This window comes from Delphinapterus leucas, chromosome X (genome assembly GCF_059928025.1).
Source record: "Delphinapterus leucas isolate spDelLeu-1000000601 "Yukka" chromosome X, BTC_Dleu_Yukka2, whole genome shotgun sequence".
In the NCBI taxonomy this organism is placed as follows: domain Eukaryota; kingdom Metazoa; phylum Chordata; class Mammalia; order Artiodactyla; family Monodontidae; genus Delphinapterus; species Delphinapterus leucas.
In genome coordinates this window covers 90,392,939-90,413,143 of record NC_143150.1, presented here as the reverse complement: position 1 = coordinate 90,413,143, position 20,205 = coordinate 90,392,939, and the positions used below count along the sequence as shown (strand labels likewise).

The 20,205-nt window shown below is 43.7% G+C and overlaps 2 protein-coding genes and 1 pseudogene across 4 annotated transcripts in view; 1 reads left to right on the top strand and 2 right to left on the bottom strand.

Annotated features, from left to right (window-relative positions):
* ZNF182 (zinc finger protein 182) overlaps window positions 1-9,226 on the bottom strand; it is a 33,137-nt gene extending 23,911 nt beyond the window's left edge. For 2 of the 3 annotated variants that reach the window (XM_022563831.3, XM_022563832.3), the window contains exons 1-2: window positions 8,652-9,011; window positions 7,704-7,762 (exon numbers count right to left, since the gene is read on the bottom strand). In XM_022563831.3, the coding sequence (XP_022419539.2) occupies window positions 7,704-7,718 (15 nt within the window). In that variant the 5' untranslated portion in view covers window positions 7,719-7,762; window positions 8,652-9,011. Of the gene's footprint in view, window positions 1-7,703; window positions 7,763-8,651; window positions 9,012-9,053 lie in introns of those variants that run through there. The other variant, XM_030764231.2, reaches the window with a different exon arrangement.
* A 4,971-nt stretch (window positions 9,227-14,197) lies between these two features.
* On the top strand, window positions 14,198-16,748 carry LOC111169533 (sperm acrosome-associated protein 5-like). Its single transcript, XM_022563837.2, is given in 5 exon segments — window positions 14,198-14,381; window positions 15,041-15,199; window positions 16,447-16,525; window positions 16,630-16,708; window positions 16,710-16,748. Coding segments are annotated over 5 exon segments (534 nt in total). The 5' UTR covers window positions 14,198-14,203.
* Window positions 16,749-18,155: 1,407 nt separating this feature from the next.
* Window positions 18,156-19,487, bottom strand: LOC149744329 (uncharacterized; annotated as a pseudogene).
* Window positions 19,488-20,205: the final 718 nt, after the last annotated feature.

Below are 20,205 nucleotides of genomic sequence, written 5' to 3'. Positions count from 1 at the left end.
GGAAAACTGGACAGGTACCTGTAAAAGTATGAGGTTAGAACACTCCCTAACAGTGTACACAAAAATAAGCTCAAAATGGATTAAAGACCTAAATGTAAGGCCAGAAACTATCAAAGTCTTAGAAGAAAACAAAGGCAGAACACTCTTATGACATAAATCACAGCAAGATCCTTTTTGACCCACCTCTTAGAGAAACGGAAATAAAAACAAAAATAAACAAATGGGACCTAATGAAACTTCAAAGCTTTTGCACAGCAAAGGAAACCATAAACAAGCCCAAAAGACAACCCTCAGAATGGAAGAAAATATTTGCAAATGAAGCAACTGACAAAAGATTAATCTCCAAAATTTACAAGCAGCTCATGCAGCTCAATATCAAAAAAACAAACAACCGAATCCAAAATTGGGCAGAATACCTAAATAGACATTTCTCCAAAGAAGATATACAGATTGCCAACAAACACATGAAAGAATGCTCAACATCATTAATCATCAGAGAAATGCAAATCAAAACTACAATGAGCTATCATCTCACACCTGTCAGAATGGCCATTATCAAAGAGACAAGCAATAGCAAGTGTCAGCAAGGATGTGGAGAAAAGGGAATCCTTGTGCACTGTTAGTGAGAATGTAAATTGGTGCAGCCATTAGGGAAAACAGTATAGAGGTTCTTGAAAAAATTAAAAATAGGGCTTCCCTGGTGGTGCAGTGGTTGAGAGTCCACCTGCTGATGCAGGGGACACGGGTTCCTGCCCCGGTCTGGGAAGATCCCACATGCCACGGAGCGGCTGGGCCCGTGAGCCATGGCCGCTGAGCCTGTGCATCCAGAGCCTGTGCTCCGCAATGGGAGAGACCACAACAGTGAGCAGCCCACGTACCACCAAAAAAAAAAAACAAAAACAAAAGAAAATGTGATACATAGAAACACACATACACACACACACACACACAATGAAATATTATTCAGTCATAAAAAAGAAGGAAATCTTTACATTTGTGACAACATGGATGGACCTTTAGAGCATTATGCTAAGTGAAGAAAGTCAGAGAAAGATAAACACCATATGTTCTCACTATATGTGAAATCTAAACAAACAAACAAAAGAACCCTCATAAATACAAAGAACAGATTGGTGGTTACCAGAGCCAGGTGGTAGGGAGGGGGGGTAGACAAAATAGGTAAAGGGGGTCAAAAGGTACAAACTTCCAGTTATAAAATAAATAAGTCCTGGGGATGTAATGCACAGCTGGTGACTATAGTTAATAATACTGTATCGTATATATAAAAGTTGCTAACAGAATAAATCTTAAAATTTCTCATCATAAGAAAAAAACGTGTAACTGTGTGATGATGGATGTTAACTAGACTTATTGTGGTGATCATTTTGCAATATACAGGAATATCAAATCATTGTGTTGTACACCTGAAGCTAATATGTCATATGTCAATTATATCTCAATTAAAATAAAATGAATGAGGACAATATTTATAAACATACATGGAGCAATTTCTAGGTTATATTGTTAAGGGATAAAAGCAAAGTGCAAAAGACTCTATAAATAAAGTATACTACCTTTTTGAAGGAAGGGGAAATTTTTAAAATATACCTTTATTTGCTTCTTTTGAAAAGAAACACTATAAGCATAAATCAGAGGCTAACAAGATTGGTTATCTCCAAGGTAGAGTGAGAATGGGGTAGAAGGTACAGGGGAGAGGTGACAACTATGTGTGTATATTTCTGTATGGTTTTGTCTCTTCAAATCATATTAACATTTTACATATAAAGAATAAAATTAAATCAACAAAAATGGAAAGAAAGAAAATCTAAAATGGAATACAAACAGAAAAAAATGAACTTAACTGTATACCAAATAAATAACATAAGCACACTAGATTGGAAAAGGAAAAATTAATTCAAGTAACTTCTAAACAGAGTACTTTGATTACATATCCTCAGTATAAAAAAGGCATGCAAACAAATCATGTACTGTACTCAATAGGTTTATTTTTCACAGATGTGGGTGCATGAATTCTGATTCTACTTTCTGTATATTGTAAGACTGAGCAAATGAGTCAATATATTGATGCTAGGATCCAGTGCTCTCACTGTTGGTGAAGGCAGATGCAAATATGGAATGAGAGAGGTCTAAGAAGATTCCTGGGATATTGTATGAATTCAAGGTGTGTGTGTGTGTATATACAGACACACACATACATACACAGACATATAAATAGAGACACACACACACAGAGTTCACTGAAAGGGCCTAGAAGTAATGACGCCCAGCAGCAATGAGCACACCCAGCACCCAGATTTTGATTTCTATAAATAATTATTTACTAACAGGAACCAGTGCTCCTTGAAGAAATGGCTGATTCTAGGCCTGGGGTAGGGAAAGTAAAAGATGGAGGCTGGAACATCTTATTACGTCGAAACTAAGGAAGTGCTCAGAAAATTATCAGGATGTGACAAAAGGACACAAAAGCCAGCTTAAAGGGACTCCCACTGGATAACTCAGGGACAAGTGAGCAGCAAACTAAACAGTGACAGTAATGGATTATAATCCACTGAAAAAAATTAAAATCCATAAAAATAAAAATTCTGTATTACTGATATAAATAAATAAATAAGAAGAGGAAGCCCCACCTGCTAACACCATCACTTACCTTGGGCATTAGGATACCAACATGTGAATTTTGGGGGCACACAAACATCTAGACCATAGCAAAGGTCAACAAACAAAAATCAATCATATTTCTATATACTGGCAATGAATACTCGCAAATGAAATTTTAAAAACAAAACCATTTACAATGGCTTAAAAAATGAAACATGCCATGTTGTTATGGAGTGAACTGTTTCCCCCCCTAAAATTCTTAAGTTGATGCCCAAACCCCCAATGTGACTGTATTTGGAGATGGGGCCTTTAAGAAGGTAATTAAGGTTATATGAAGCCATAAGAGTGGGGTCTAATCCAACAGGACTGGTGTCCTTCTAAAAATAGGAAGAAACACCAGAGCTCCCTCTCACTCTGCAGATGCACAAAGGAGAGACTGTGTGAGGACAGTGAGAAGGCAGCCGTCTACAAGGAAGAAAGTTCTCACCAGAAACCAACCCTGATCTGGGACTTCCAGCCTCCAGAACTGTGAGAAAATAAATTTCTGTTGTTTAAGCTACTCAGTCTGTGGCGTTTTATGGCAGCCTGAGCAGACTAATACACAATGTATACGCTCTGTATGTTGAAAATTACAAAATGATGATGAAATGAATAAAAGATCAAAATAAATGGAGAGACATACTGTGTTGGACTGGAAGACACAACATAATAAAGATGTCAATTCTCCCCAAATTGATCTATAGGTTTAACTCAATTCCTATCAAAATCCTAGCAAGGGGACTTCCCTGATGGCGCAGAGGTTAAGAATCCACCTGCCAATGCAGGGGACACGGGTTCAAGCCCTGGTCCAGGAAGATCCCACATGCCGCGGAGCAACTAAGCCTGTGTGCCACAACTACTGAGCCCACGTACCACAACTACTGAAGCCCGCACACCCTAGAGCCCGTGCACCGCAACTACTGAGCCCACGTGCTGCAACTACTGAAGCCCACACGCCTAGAGCCTGTGCTCCGGAACAAGAGAAGCCACGACAATGAGAAGCCCGCACACAACAGAGTAACCCCTGCTCGCCGCAACTAGAGAAAGCCCGTGCAACGAAGACACAACGCAGCCAAAAAAAATTAATTAAATTATTCTAAAATTGATATATAATGACAAAGGCAAAGGAACAAGAATAGCCAAAAATTTTTGAAAAAGTAGAATAAAGTTGGAGAAGTCATACTACCTGATTTCAAGACTTACCATAAAGCTGCAGTAATGAAGACGGTGTGGTACTGGCAGAGGGTTAGATACACAGATCAATAGAACAGTAGAGAGTGGAGAAATAGACCCCACAAATATGGCCAACTGATTTTTGACAAACCATAAAATCAATTCAACGGAGAAAAGGTGGTCCTTTCAACAAATGGGGTTAGAACAAATAGAAATCCATTTGCAAAATTATGAACCACGACCTAATCCTTACACCTTACATAAAAATTAATGCAAAATTGATCTTAGGTCTAAATGTAAACCTAAAACTGTAAAACTTATAGAATAGGAGAAAATCTTCATGACCTAGGGTGATATTGTGATTTATAATAAGAAACATATTTTTGGTCTTAGCTCCCAATTTCTGGCAGAAAGAGCTCCTGAAACCCTTGGAGTTTCTTAAGTGAGGAAAGCAATGAAGGTGTCTTTTGTTATGTTAATGAGATGACTTTGGGACCCCCACCTAAGGAGGGGGAGCTGGTTGACAGGAGAATCAACCACGTGATTAGAAGGTTGGAACTTTTAGTCCCGACCCCCAACCTCAGGGAAGGGGAGAGGGGCCGGAAGTTGAATCAAAAGCCAATTGCCAAATAAATAAATAAATAACAACAACGCCAATGAGTTAATCAATCATGCCTATGTAATGAAGTCTCCATAAAAACCCAAAAGGACTGGGTTCAGAGAGCTTCTGAATTGGTAGACACATGGAGGTACTAGGAGAGTGACACACCTGGACCTAGAGAGGGTATGGAAGCTCCACGCCTCTTCCCATATACTTTGCCCTTACACATCTCTTCCATCTGCATGTTCATCTGTATCCTTTATCATATCCTTTAATAAACTGGGAAACGTGTTTCCCTGAGTTCTGTGAGACACTCTAGCAAATTAGTCGAACTCAAAGAGGGGGTCGTTGGAAGCTCCAATCAATAGCTGGTTGGTCAGAAGCACAAGTGATAAGCACTGGGCTTTTGACTGGCATCTTAAGTTGGGAGGTGGGGGCAGTCTTGTGGAACTGAGCCCTTAACCTGTGGGATCTGACACAACCTCCAGGTAGATAGTGTCAGAATTAAGTTGTAGAACACCCAGCTGGTGTCACAGAGAATTGCTTGTTCTGGGCGGAAACCTCCACACATTTGGTGACCAGAAGTATCAGAAGTGAAGCGTTCTGTGTGAGAGTAAAGGAAGATTCACAGGAGTGACACAGTACGAAAGAACTGGGTTTTTCTCTACATAGGAGGTAGAAGACTAGAGGTTTTCCATTTCACCTAGTGTTAGGCAAAGAGTTCTTAGAACTGACACCAAAAGCACAACCCATAAAGGAAATGGTTTATAAACTGGACATTTTCAAAGTTAAAAATTCTTGCTCTGTGAACAACACTATTAAATGAAAAGACAAGCTACACACTTGGAGAAAATATTTACAAACCATGGATCTGACACAGGACTTGTACACAGAATATATAAAGAACTCTCAAAACTCAGTAGTGATTGGTCTTCCCTGGTGGCGCAGAGGTTAAGAATCCGCCTGCCAATGCAGGGGACACGGGTTCGAGCCCTGGTCCAGGAAGATCCCACATGCCTCAGAGCAACTAAGCCCGTGTGCCACAACTACTGAGCCTGCACTCTACAGCCCTCGAGCCACAGCTACTGAGCCCACGTGCCACAACTACTGAAGCCCACGCACCTAGAGCCTGTGCTCTGCAACAAGAGAACCACTGCAATGAGAAGCCCGCACACTGCAACAAAGAGTAGCCCCCGCTCTCCACAACTAGAGAAAGCCCGCCCACAGCAACGAAGACCCAACACAGCCAAAAATAAATTAATTAATTAATTTTTAAAAACCTCAATAGTGATAAAACAAACAATCCAATTTAAAAATGGGCAGAAGACCTGATTGGACACTTTGCCAAAGAGGATATGTAAAAAGTAAATAAGTATATATAAAGATATTCAACATCATTGGCCATTAGGGCAATGCAAATTAAAGCCATTATGAGATAACACTACACACTAGAATGAGTAAAATTAAAAACGCAGTTGACCCTTGAACAACATGGGTTTGAGCTGCATGGGTCCACTTATATGTGGATTTTTTTCAATAAATGCATACTACAGTACTACATGATCTGCAAGTTAGTTGGAAACACACATACAGAGGGCCGATTGTAGGTGGATTTTCAACTACTGGGGGAGTCAGTGCCCCTAACCCCAGCGTTATTCAAATGTCAACTGTACTGACAATACCAAGTGCTGGCAAAAATGTGAAGCAATTGGAATTCTTAAACATTACTGGTGGAAATGAAAAATAAATCAACCATCCTAGAAAACAATTTGGCAGATTCCTAAAAAGTTAAGCCATACACTTACCACATGACCCAGCAATCCAATATTTACTCTAGAGAAATGAAAACATATGTTCACACAAAAACCTGTATATGAATGTTTAAAGTAGCTCTACTCACAACTGCCAAAAACTGAAAATAATTCAAATGTCTTTCAAAAGGAGAATGGATAATTAAGCTGTGGTACATCTACATCATGGAATGCCACTCAGCACTAAAAAGCAAAGAACTATGGACACACACAACTTGGCTGAATCTCCAGGGAATCATACTGAGTGAAAAAAAATCCAATCTCAAAAGGTTACAGACTATGTGATTTGATTTATATCACATTCTTGAAATGACAAAATTCTAGAAATGGAGAACAGATCAGTAATTGCTAGAAGTCTAGGCATAGGGTGAGGGGGGGAAAGGGATGGATGTGGCTATAAAAGGGTAACATAAGGAATCCTTGTGGTGATGGAACTGTGTCTTAACCATATCAATGTGAATATCCTGGTTGTGACATTGTGCTATAATTTTGCAAGATGCTACCATTGATGCAAACTTGGTAAAGGATACATGAGATCTCTCTGTATTATTTTTACAACCGCATGTCAATCAATTGTTGCAAAAGAAAGTTTAATTTGAAAAAAGGAAAGTTATATACTGTATGATACCATTTATATGACATTCCTGAAGAGATAAAACTCTAGTGACACAGAACAGGTCTGTGGTTGCCTGAGGTTACAGGGAGGGGAGGATATGACTAAAAGGGGTTGCATGAGGCAGCTCTTTGGCGGGATGAAACTATTCTCTATCCCATAGATTAGTTATAACAATCTACATAGGTGTTAACATTTATCGACCCGAACAACAAAATCAATTTTACAGTACACTAATTTTAAAAATAAAAAAGATTTAAGTGAAAGAAAAAAGATGGTGGGCTGTGGGTGCCTACAGGACTTTGTCCCTGGCCAAATGAGAATCAAAAGTCCAACTGAGAAAATTACTTCAGCAAAATCATTTGGAAGACAAACAAATTCCCTAAGATATCTCATTCCCAAATTACATCTAGATATTATGTCTCCAGCTCACTGAAGAATGCTATAAGGAATATCTGCAGGAAACCAGAGACTGCATTTATCATTAGGTTGTGATTGACGACAATTCCACCATCCACACGAAGATTCAGCAAAGAAATGCCTTGAAAGGCAATTGCAGGAAATCTTCCCTGAGGGCTTGATGTGTTCTCTCCTTGAAGAGTAAAGTGAGCCAGACTACCTCTGGCTGCCAGAGGCTCAAAGAGAAATTTGCAACTCAACTAATATTGTACTGCGTAACTGTCTGCTGCCCTAAGTCATTTGTCTACATTCTAACCTGGCCTTGCTGCTGTCTCATTTTCCCTGATTCTAATGCTTATTTATAAATAATTTTCTTTTATGTCTGAGATTCCTACATCGCTCATCACATTCATGGTAAAATAAAAGAAGGAACACACAATATCCTTACCTGGGCTTTGGCCATTTCCTGCTCTTCTTGGGAAAAGACAGAGATGTGTGAAGCCTGAGCTAAAAGAGTGGAGAAGTGGAGAGCATATGAGAGACCCCATCAGGCTTCCAGTGCCCAGAATTATCGGCCTAAAAATCCCCTCACATGAAGCTGCTCTGTGGCAGTTTGGGCGACCATGTGGTTTTAACAACCACTTGTGTATTCTTGAGTCTTTTCCTCATGTGAACATCTAACACAAAAGGTTTTCTTCTATACATACTTGTGTACTGACTCAGAAATTGTATTTCTAGGTATTTTCCTTAATGAAATAATGTATCATAATTTCTCTTTAAGTACCTTCATCTCAGCATTGACTTTAACAATGCCAAACTTAAACGATCCTCTATGACCCATGATATGGGATTAATAAGGAAATACAAGGGATTAAATTCTATGTAGCTACTGAAAATAATGTTGTATGGTACTGTACACTTATTATCTGTGTATTTTCTGTACATATATCTAAATTACAAGTTTTTTAAATGTTACAGAATAAATCTTTAAGCTGAATCGCAGTAACTTCTAAATGAAAACAAAGGCAGGTTATCAAACTTCAGGAACCCATTTTAAAACCATATGTTAAATGTTTAAAAATGCATATCCCTTATACACACTAAAAAGTGTCTAAAGAATGAACATTTAAACAGAGGGGGCTAAAATTAGTTCTTTTTTATTTTCTTCTCTATTTTCTAATCAATCTATAATGCAAATGTGTTACTTACGTGTTAAATGCCAAAAAACCCCACTGAACTTTAACACTTATTCCCAGGCGTTTTAAGCCCCATCCCCACCCCCACCCCGCCAGACCCCACAACACCAGACCCTGCCCACGCCTCCCAAGCCCCAGGCTCTGCGCGAGGCCCCTAATCAGGTGAGTTCTCTCTGGTGCCTCTTCTTGCTTCTCCTCACCTCACTGGGGACGTCTTGCCCAGGAGCCAAAAGGAAGCCTTCGGGTGCAGATTCACTTCAGCTGGAGCATTCACACAAGGCCCCTACCTCGGGGCTCGGGCAAGGGGAGAGGAACAGAGGGAGAGGCGGGGGCGCCTAAGGAGGAGCTTGAGGGGTGCGTATGAACCCTTAGCGCAGGTCACTGTGCTGGAAAATGTGTAAAAGTCAACGTTTAATATGCCCCATTCAACCCCGACTAGCCCCATAACTTTGTCTACCATTGAGCCCACAAACCCTCATTCGCTGACCTCTCGGTCCACCCCACAACCTCCCACATCAGTGACCCCCCCCAAAACCCGCTTCATTCGTCCCCCAGAACTCCCCATCACTCAGCCCATCACCCCTACTACTCGCCCCCTCAACCTCTCTCTCGACACAGATTTTGTGCTCGCTGCAGAGGAGACCGTTACGAAAACTGGCCCCGAGAAGCACTTCCGCTTTGGGACCAACTCCGGCTCCGCAGCCCAGAGGGCTGTAGCGGCCGGTGTGCGCACGCTCAGTGGGGGCTTTGAGTCCGCGTACACCAATAGTCAACATGGGGACCCCTCCCGCCTGCCGGACGCGAATGCGACGGGGCTGCAGCGCAGGCGCAGAGGGGAGATGGCCGCTCCGGTGACGTCACTGCTCTGAAACGATGGCCGCGCCCACTGCGTCTCTTCCCTTCGAGGGCGGCAGTGTAGAACAGGTGCTTACTTTGATTTGCGGAGGCCGTCATTCCTAAGACTCCAAAGATCGGTTTCCTTATGGAGGGAGGGGAAGGGCCCAATTAAGGAGAATGCTAGCAGGCAGGAATTTCATGTCTTGAACCTGGAGGGCAGTATCGGGTTTGCAGGTGTAATTGAATAGGAAGTCGGGATGCGTGGCGGAATTGCTCAGCATGCACAAAGGCTAGGAGGTAGGGAGAGGTCACTGGCTCCATCCAGTGGCTAAGGCTGGGAGTTTACAGCCTAGCGTTTGAAGGACGGTGTGCAGACAAACAAGAAGCTGAAGAATAAATAAATGGCCACCTAGTACACACACACACCGGGATGAAGGGGATGTGTTAAGTAGTGACTGACAATGTTGTTGTCTCAGGATGGGCAGGGACGGTCTCCTTCTGTCGGGGGTGACAGTTACGCTGGTCAAAAGGAGCCGGCTGCACAAATATTTGAAGCAAAGAGCTTTGTGGTGGAGGGCGCGGCTGTTACAAAGGCCCTGAAGTAGGACCTGGTTTGGCACGTTGGAGGAACAGAAACAGTGTCAGTGTGTTGGGAATATAGAAGGTGTGGGCAAGGGAGAAGTGAGTGGGTGCCAGATGCTGTAGGGCCTCCTCTGCCAGGGACAGAGCTCATGTCTCATTCTGACATAATGGGATGCCATTAAGGGGGATCAGATTTTTAAAACACCAGTCTGAAGCAGTCTAGCATTATATATTAACTTTAAAAATACACGTAGATTAGACTCTTGTTTATTGCCTGTCTTGAACCGCTAGGACATGAGCTCCACAGGAATTTGCTTAAGCACCTCCCATATGCCAGGTAGTGTTCTAGATATTGGGAATACTGCAGGAGAGAAAACAGAACCAAACAAACAAACAAACGTGATGGAGACAGCCTGGTTGCAAACTCCCACCTACCAGCTGTGTAATCTAGGGCAGAACTCAACTCCTCTGTGCTGAATTTCCTCATCTATAAAATGGGGGATAATGACAGCACCTACCTCGTTAGGACTGTGGTGACAAATGAGCTGATAACTGTAAATGGCTTAGAGCAATGCCTGGAACACAGCAAGGGCTGTGTACTGATGATGATGATTAAAATAAAATTAGGCGTGTGTATGTATAAAACTTTTTTTAATAAGAAGAAAAAAATAAAAAGATGACCTGCAGGCTGCTTTGTGGATGACAGATTGCAGAGGGCAAGGGCGAAAACAGGAAGAACAGTAAGGAGGCTCCTGCCAACAGGCCCAGCAAGTGATAATGGAGGCTCAGACCTAGCTCAGTATCTCCTGTGTGCCAGGCACTGTGTGAAGCACATGACATGACCTGCCTCAGATAGTCCCCACTTTCTGTGAACAATCCCGTGGTTCCACCCATCTTGTTAGGTGAGGAAACTGAGTCCCAGAGAGACTAAGTAACTTGCCCAAAGTCACACAGGTTCCCAAGATCGGATCCTTAACTTCTACCCAATAATACTCTTCTTTTGTTTATTCAGTATCCCACAGAACTTCCAGAAAATATCTGAGGGTGTTCATTCCAGAACCATTAAAACCAGGCAAGGAATTTTTTTGTGGGGGGGGGCAGGAATATAGATGGAGCTTCCTAGCAGACAAAGCAAAGAGAGAAAGCAGGGAAGTAACTCAGGTCTCTTGCTCTCTTAAGGATCTGTACCTCCTGGGTACAAAACTTGTCAACTCTCTTAATGAATTAGGATGTGGAAAATAGGAGGGGCTGGACCTTTAGGGCCCCTGTCAGTCTGGCCTCTTCCACCCTGTAAACATAACTTCTCCACCACCTTGTACACACACATATATACACACACCCCTGTGTGGAGGGGGAAATCCTATAGGGTTGGTGGGTGTTGGGGTACAGTGATTTCCAGCTCCAAAAATATTCTGAGCCAGTGATACAGCCCTGCAGAAACTGTCCCAGGGTTCACAGTGCATATCCACAAGCTATGTGAAACCAGATTTTCTGCTGTGGAGCTAGGATGCCCACTCTCTGTCCTGGGCATCCTCTACCATCAGTCCCTACAGGTACAAACTCATTCAGTGGCCTAAGCAGCAGGTAGCTAGGTGAAGGGGTGTGGAAAGCTGACAGGTAGCTGGTCCCACCACAGAATCTGCACGATGTGACATTCCAACCCAAAGGCCACCCCCACCTCGCTGGTGAGTCATTAAAACTGCTCTTAAGATACATTTTCTCAAAACTGTGGAAGTGTTGCCAATTGTGAGCAATCATTTTGGACCATGAGGTAGCAGGTGAGTTTGGCAGAGCTACAGCATACGAGCAGCCAGCTCTCTGGTGAGCTTGGAGCTGCCACTCTAGCCCTCCAAGAGAGGAATCCCTGCCTCCAAGAGAGGAATCCCCTTCCATCCTCTTGAAGCTATTGGTATTTAGGGTGGTATTGGTATGTGCTGCCAAACTGAATCCTGAACAATACATCAGACTTTTCTGTCTTGGCGTGTCACTAAACAGAGACATGTGGGACCAGTGAGGGCAGGGGGCGGTGAATAATGGTGAATGAAGGACAAATTGGGAATGAATGGGGCAAGAAGAGACAAAGGGGGATGGCAGGGAGGTGAATGAGCAGTAGAGTGGAGTGAATGTGGGTAGTGTGGGGCAGAGTGAGGAAATGACTACGCATTCTTTTTTTTTTTTTTTTTCGGTACGCGGGCCTCTCACTGTTGTGGCCTCTCTCGTTGCAGAGCACAGGCTCCGGATGCGCAGGCTCAGCGGCCATGGCTCACGGGCCGAGCCGCTCCGCAGCATGTGGGATCTTCCTGGACCAAGGCACGAACCCATGTCCCCTGCATCGGCAGGCGGACTCTCAACCACTGCACCACCAGGGAAGCCCTACGCATTCAATTTAAGCTTATGGATGAGACTGAGTAAGTGATGGGAAAATGAGGCACCGTCTAAGTGGCAAAAAGTGAAAGAGGGAGTGGACTGTGAGTGAATGGGGCAATGAAAGGTGGTGAATGTGAATGGGGTTGATAAAGCACGAGAGTGCAAGTTGATATGAGTACTAAGGATTGAAGTGTAAATGAATGATGGTTTATGGGGCACAATATGAGTAAGGAGAGGTGAATTTAGGGAGAAAGTAGCAGTGAATGGAAGTCATGTGAGGCACAGAGGGAAGAATGGGGGACACAAGGGGCAGAATAAGAGGAAACAGAAATGAATACATGGTAGAATGTGAATAAGTGAATCGAGTCGAGTTTGTTTGAGTGGGGATACTACGAGGGAGGAGAGCGACCAGAGGTGAATAAGAGGCAGACTGGGATTAGATGGGGTAGGTATGCGGGGCAGCGTTCCAGTAATGTGCAGAGATCCCAGTGGGAATCAGCCCAGGTGAATGAGCAAAAGCATGTGCGTGAATGGAGGTAATGTTGGGCACAGTGAGAGGGGATGGAAGTAAAGAGCAGAAGAAGGTGAGTAATTGGGTATTGTGAGGCAAGGGGAGAGGGGATGAAGGTCACATAGCCCAAGGTGAGTAAAGTGGGGGAAATGGAGCCCAATGTGAGCAAAAAGTGGTAAATCCGAGGCAGAGTGTGACTGAACGAGGGTACCGCGAGGCAGAGTGGGAGCAACTCAAAATGAATCGGGAGCAGAACAAGAGTGATGAGTGGAAACAGGGGTTACATCGGGAGTGACTTTAAATGAATGAGATAATGGGAGGCAGTGAAGATTGAGAAAGAATGGAGGTGACCAAGTGTAGAGTGAGTATGTGTGGATAACTTGGGCTAGTGTTTGGGAGTAATACAGTTTCAGGAAATGCAGGTAATATGGGAGAAGCACTTGAGAGAATAGAAGTGAAGAAGGGGGCAGAAATAGAGTGAATGAGGGAGGGAATGAGGCCCAGAGTCAATGAACAAAGATGAAGGATGGGCCACGTGAGAGCGGATGGGAGTCATTTGATGCGGTGTCAGGCAGTGAAGGTGAAAGTGGGAAATGAGAGTCTGAGTGGGAGTGAATGGAGGTGAAGAAGGAATAGGATGTGAGAGAGCTTGGGTAAGAGTAAGTAGAGGGTTAGGGAATTGCAGTAACACGAGGCCCAGTGTGAATGAATATAGGTGGATAAGAGGCAGTGTAAGTGGACGAGGGAATAAAATGTAGAATGAGAACGGGGGTGAAAAAGCAGTAGAGTGAACATGTATATGTAATATGTAATGTGGGACAGAGTCTGATTAAATGGGTGTAACATGGGGCAGATTCCAGTAAATGAGGGTGGGACAAGCACACTGAGTGAAGAGAGGTGAAGGAGGTGCTGAGAACGAGTAAGTAGAGGTAATGTGGAACAAAGGGGAGAGCACAGCGGTCATATTTTATAAAGCATGAGGAATCCGAGGTGGTAGTAGGCATGGTGTAGTGACCAGAGCTGACTGCTCAGCAGAGTGGGGGAAATGGAGGTGATGAGGGGCAGAATGAGTGGAAATGGAGGTAACCAAGTGGTAGAGCATGATTAACGGGAGTAGAGTGGGACAGTGTTAAGGAATGTAGGGGAATGTGGGCTGAGTGTGAGGTCTAGTACCTGGGACCTGTCTGTCCTTTTTGTGTCCCAAGCCCCTCTCTCCCTGCATCCCTTTCTGATATCTCTGGGTTTCTCCCTGTCCTTGTCTCCTTCCACCTCTGTGTATACATTAGTATCTTTCTTTTTCTTTGTTTCTGTCTTTAACAGAGCTAGCACAGGGGAAGATGGTGATGTGCCCAACCCTCTGGCTTCTCTGTTCCAGAATCTGTCACTTAGATCTTCACAGAGCCCAAAATTCCAGCATACCCTTAGTTCTGAGCACTGAAGGGTGAGTCTGAAGCAATGGGTCAGTTAGGAGGGCTTGTGCATGTCATAATGCAGGCCTGGGACACTATGGTGGTGACCCTGGCCATGCTGATGCCTGCCACTGTGGATGCCAAGATCTTCCAACGCTGCGACCTGGCAATGAAGCTGGAGGAGGCGGGCCTCAACGGCTTCAAGGGCTACACCATTGGAGGCTGTGAGACTCGTCACCCCATGCCACGAGCCGCCCACCACACTCAGACCCAAGCCCTCCCCCATTGCCATTTGTTACCTCCCAGGCTAGGGAATGATCCTCTCAGTCACCCTCTGACTATGATGAGTACTTTAACTAACTCTAGTTTCATCATCATTGCCTTCACAACCATTTACCCTCATCTCTACTAACACCACCATCCCTACCATCAATGTCATCACTGCTGTTATCACCATGGATACCATCACCACCACCATTACTGGTATCTCACCAGAATCACCAACATCAACCCCAAACCAAGAATTCACCCCCAACAACTAAGATGAAAACCATCCCTGGGGGCTTCCCTGGTGGCGCAGTGGTTGAGAGTCCACCTACCGATGCAGGGGATGCGGGTTCGTGCCCTGGTCCGGGAGGCTCCCACATGCCACAGAGTGGCTGGGCCCGTGAGCCATGGCCGCTGAGCCTGCGCGTCCGGAGCCTGTGCTCTGCAACGGGAGAGGCCACAACAGTGAGAGGCCCGCGTACCGCAAAAAAACCCAAAAAACAAAAAAGCAAACAAACAAACGAAAAAACCCATCCCTGCCCCATTCCCTCATCCTACCCTCTCCCCTATTCCCAAGACCCATGCCCATCTGCTACCTTCCCCCTCCCTGCCCCAGTGCTGTGCATGGCACACTATGAAAGTGGCTTTGACACCTCCTTCGTGGACCGCAATCCTGATGGCAGCAGTGCATATGGCATTTTCCAGCTGAACTCCACCTGGCGGTGTGACAGTGGTGTTACACCTACCCAGAACCTCTGTCACATGGAGTGTCATGGTGAGGCAGCATTGAGGACACCTTGAAGCCCTGCCTGGCCTCACTCCCCAACACGCAGAGGGCAAGACTGTCTAAGCCATAGCCTTGAGTAACAAGCAGAAAAATGATAGGGAAAGGAGCAGACTTGCCTGGGCTGTTACAGACACCAGCCTGTATCCTTACCCAGACTGCACTGAGATGTTGTCTAGGTAAGGAGGACTCAGAGCTCCCAAACCTCACCTAGAATGGAGGCTGCCATCTTCTAGGACTCAGGAAACAATACACTTAGCTCCAAGTGGAATGGAGGGGGAAACTGTCCTGATTTGGGGTTGGGGTTGTCCAGGCCCTGAAGGAAGAAGCAGATATCTGTCTGTAGGAACAGAAACAAGGTACCTCTGTGCAGAAAGGAGAGAATTTTCCAGACGAGAGTGTGGTATTGTTGAGGACAAAATTGAATAGCAGTAGAAGTTGTTCAGGGTTGGCCAAAATGGTGTTTGAGGTTGTCCAAGATAGGCCAAAATGGAGACTGTGGTTATTTGGGACCAGCCCAAGTGGAGGTTGAAGTTGTCCAAGTCCTGCCACAGTGACAGAAGAGATCACCCAGGACTTGCCAGCTTGAAGGCTGAGGTTATCCAGGACTAGTCAACATAGTGGTTGAGATCATTAACTAGTCAGAATGGCAGTTAAGGTCATCCTCGTCTAGCCACCATAGCAGTTGATGTCATCTAGGACCAGGCACCATGGTAGCTGAAGTTGAACAGGACTAGCCAACATAGAGACTGAGGTCACTTGTAACTAGTAAAAATGGGTGTTGATGTTATCCAGGACCTGACAACATAGTGTTTGAAGAGTCCCCAGGACTGACCAACCTTGCAGAGGAGTGGCTTTCCAGCCAGCCAACAGCCATTGCAGTTGAGATCATTCATAACCACACAAAATGACAGTTGAAGTCATCTGGAACTGGCCAACATGGAGTCTGAGGTTGTCCAGGACCAGCCAATATGGTGGTTGAGGTTATTCATAACCAACAAACATGACAGTCAAGATCACTCAGGATCAGTCAATGAGTTAAGGTTGCACAGAACCAGTCAACATGGCAGTTGATGTAATTCATAGCCAGCTAATAAGTGAATCAAGGTCATCTAAAATCAGGCAGTATAGTGGTTGAAGTTATTCAGGCCCCAAGAAACCCAGAACCCCTTGTCCCTTCATACACTGTCACCCTGTCCCCAGTACACCGGATTACTATATCCCTCTCTTCCTCCTAGAACTGTTCAACCGCCATATTCTGGATGACATCATGTGTGCCAAGCAGATAGTGTCCTCACAAAATGGTATGAATACCTGGTAAGTCTCATGGGGATGTCTTGGACTCTGGGCAGCGGGGATAGTGGCACTACCACCCCATCAGCCTGTCCACTTCATCCTCCCTCTCTCCCTTCATTTCCCAGGGATTCTTGGAGCCAGCACTATTCTGGCCATGATTTATCTGAATGGCTCAAGGGGTGTCATATGTATGCAAAACCTTACACAACAGAAATTAATTCATGACTCAGCTTCCCAGAGATAGAGATTCCATTTTCCCTTCTGTCCTTTCTTTTGTGGATTTAATAAAGGATGATATCTATAAACAATTCAAGAGATCCCTGATGTCTGACTCTCTTCATTTTTCCAATGCCTGAAGGTACCCCTATTCAATCACTCCCTCCATATATTCAAAGCTGTAATCAGGGGACACAAGCTCACTCAGGGTGGGGGTGGAGGATAATGTGTGATTAAGAGCATAGGTTCTCCTGGGTTCAGAAATAATCTCTACCACTTACTGTCCCCAAGTTGCCTTGGGTAAGGCACTTAATTTCTTTGTGCCTCAGTTTCCTCACCTGCAAAATGAGGATGATAGTGGTAGTAACTATCTCATGGGTTGTTGAGAGAATTAAATGAATTAATGTTTGTAAAGCACATAAAGTGTTTAGTGCACAAGACAATTCTAGGTCTGGAAATAGAAGGGTGGGGTGGGGAGGTATGAAAATTGGCTTCCCTTAAAAAGTATCACTCTCAGTTGAAGTAACTACAGGGGCTTTAATTAAGGTAGATACAGTCTCTTCAGGGGAAAATGGAATTGGTTTCAGCTGACAGAGAAAGCTCAGTGGGAATTAGGATTTTAAAGCATTCACATTCTCCCACATCCTCCCACATTATTACCATTCTAACTCTCAGCCCCCAACTCCTTCTTTCATGATCTGTAACCAAAGTTTCAAATGACAAACTGGAAATTTAGGCCAGGAATTCAATGGATGCACAAGGTAATAATTATCTTTACAGAATCCCCGGGTTTCGGTCTATGTCTTGAGCAGAGAATTTAGGAATTTGAACTTGCCATTCTTTCTCTTTGTGCTGACCAGCCCCATTGGAAGCAGCCACCCCCGTGAGGAAGCAGTCCCTCACGTCCTTTGTACTCTTTGGTTGGGGTGGATATTCAACTACCCAAAGCCTTGTTTTCAGTGTTGACTTCATCCAGATAAGCACAGATGATCATTAAAGCAGTTATCTGCCACTGCATGCCAAGGGATACCAGAGCCCCCTTCCTTAATGCCACGTGGATTTCCCCTGCCTTCAGCCCCAACCAGCCTAGATAACCAAATCTCGCATTTCCCTGGGGTCCGATAAAGGTACCATCACTCTGGATACCAATTTCTGAATGAGATAGTTATTTATCAAAAGCAGCATAAATAAACTCTGGTGAATTTAAGTAAAAAGCAGATCTCCTAAAAGCCTATCAGGTAGCTCATAGTATTTCTGGGAAGACTGCATGATCTAGCTCAGACAGGGGGAAGGTCCACACAAAGAAGAAGCCAAAATCTTGAACGTAGAATAGGTTGGGGCAAGAATATTGGCATTATCAACTGTTGCTACTTCTGAAAACTGGATTTGATGCCCTAGTGTTTCCTTTACATTTTTCCGATTATGCATCCTTTCTAATAATTTACAACATTTATAGTATATTTATCATTGTTATTCCTTTAGTGGTTATCTTTAAATCTCTAATTTTATATCATTTGATAAACTCTTTTTTCGGTAGATAGCACTTATTCCCCATTATGGAAGATGTGAAAGCAGCTGTTCTTCATAATAGACTGTATTAGGTTTTTTTCTATGAGAGTTTGATATTAAATCTGGAATATTTCCCTTAATATCATTGCCATGGGACTATGTTTATCGAAATCAATTAAATTGGGTTTCTCTTGATACCTGTGCCCAGATTTACCATGAGGTTTGGCTCTCATATATTCAAGGCTTCAAAGGACTGCAGTCTTGAACAACCTCTCTGATGTAAAATAGTCATTCACTATACACCCATGATAACAACTACAGAGGCCAAGTATTTTGCACCAGTATCTTGGCTCTTGCTATTCCTTATGCCTGGAATGTTCTTACCCCCAGTATGGCTGGCTCCTTATTTTTAGAAAGACCTTCCCTGACCGCCTTAGCTAAGGCATGATCCTTTCACCTCACCTTTTTCTTTTCCTTTCACTTTTTTATGAAGGATTTTCCATTTTCAGTCCTTTTGCAAAGTTTCTCTTTTCTCTGAGTTCTTTAATCCATGATGAACTTTAACTTCTGGAAGGTTTTTCTTATATTCAGGAAAGCCATAGGGTTTCTCGCCTATGTGGGTTCTTCGATGTAGAGTGAGTTTTGACTTCTCTCTGAAGGCTCTACTACACTTATCACATTTATAGGGTTTCTCTCGTGTGTGAGTTCTTTGATGTATAACGAGATATGATTTCAGGGAGAAAGCTTTCTCACATACATTACACTCATAGGGTTTCTCCCCTGTGTGAACTCTCAAATGAATAATGAGATATGACTACTGGAAGAAAACTTTATCACATTCATTGCATTCATAGGATTTCTCAAATTTTTCTCCTGTATGAGCTCTCCAATGTAACATAAGATAGTACTTCAGGGAGAAGACTTTCCCACATACAGTACATCCATAGTTTTTTTCTACTGTATGAATTCTTTGATGAGCACTGAGATTCAGCTTAAGGGTGAAGGATCCTCCACAGTCTAAACACACATAAGGTTTCTCTCCTGTATGAGTTCTTTGATGTCTACGCGATTTTGATTTCTCTCTGAAGGATTTGCCACATTCATTACATTCATAGGGTTTCTCTCCTGTGTGTGTTCTCTGATATGTACCTGTTTTTTTTTTGTTTTTTTGGGTTTTTTTGCAGTACGCGGGCCTCTTACTGTTGCGGCCTCTCCTGTTGCGGAGCACAGGCTCCGGACAGGCAGGCTCAGCCGCCATGGCTCACGGGCCCAGCCGCTCCACGGCATGTGGGATCTTCCCGGACCGGGGCACGAACCCGTGTCCCCTGCATCGGCAGACAGACTCTCAACCACTGCGCCACCAGGGAAGCCCTGATATGTACCTTTTGATTGAAGGTTCTCGCACATTCATTACATTCACAGGATTTCTCTTCTGTGTGAGTTCTCTGATATATAATGAGCTTTGTCTTTTCTTGGAAGGCTTTGCCACATTCGTTGCATGTATATGGTTTATCACCTGTGTGCGTTCTCTGATGTATATGCAGTGCTGATTTCTCTCTGAAGGATTTGCCACATTCATTACATTCAAAGAGTTTCTCTCTTTTGTGCGTTGTACTTCTGATATACACTGAAGTGTGCCTTCTTGTTGAAGGCTTTTCTGTATTCTGTACATCTGTAGGGTTTTTCTCCTACATGAGTGATCTGATGAGCAATAAGGAGTGAATTCTTGCTGAAAGTTTTTCTACACTCAGGAAATTAACAGATTTTCTCTCCAGCTTGAGTTATATTATGCTGAACAAAGAATGGGTTATGCTTATGACCTTTCCCACCCACATTATGGTCATGGGATTTCATTCCATTATTTTTCTCAAGCCTGCCATGAATTAATAATTTTCCACATCCATTACATTCATAACATTCTGAGCTGCAAAGCCTCTATCATGACCGAGTAAACCCTAATTATCTTGAAAACTTTT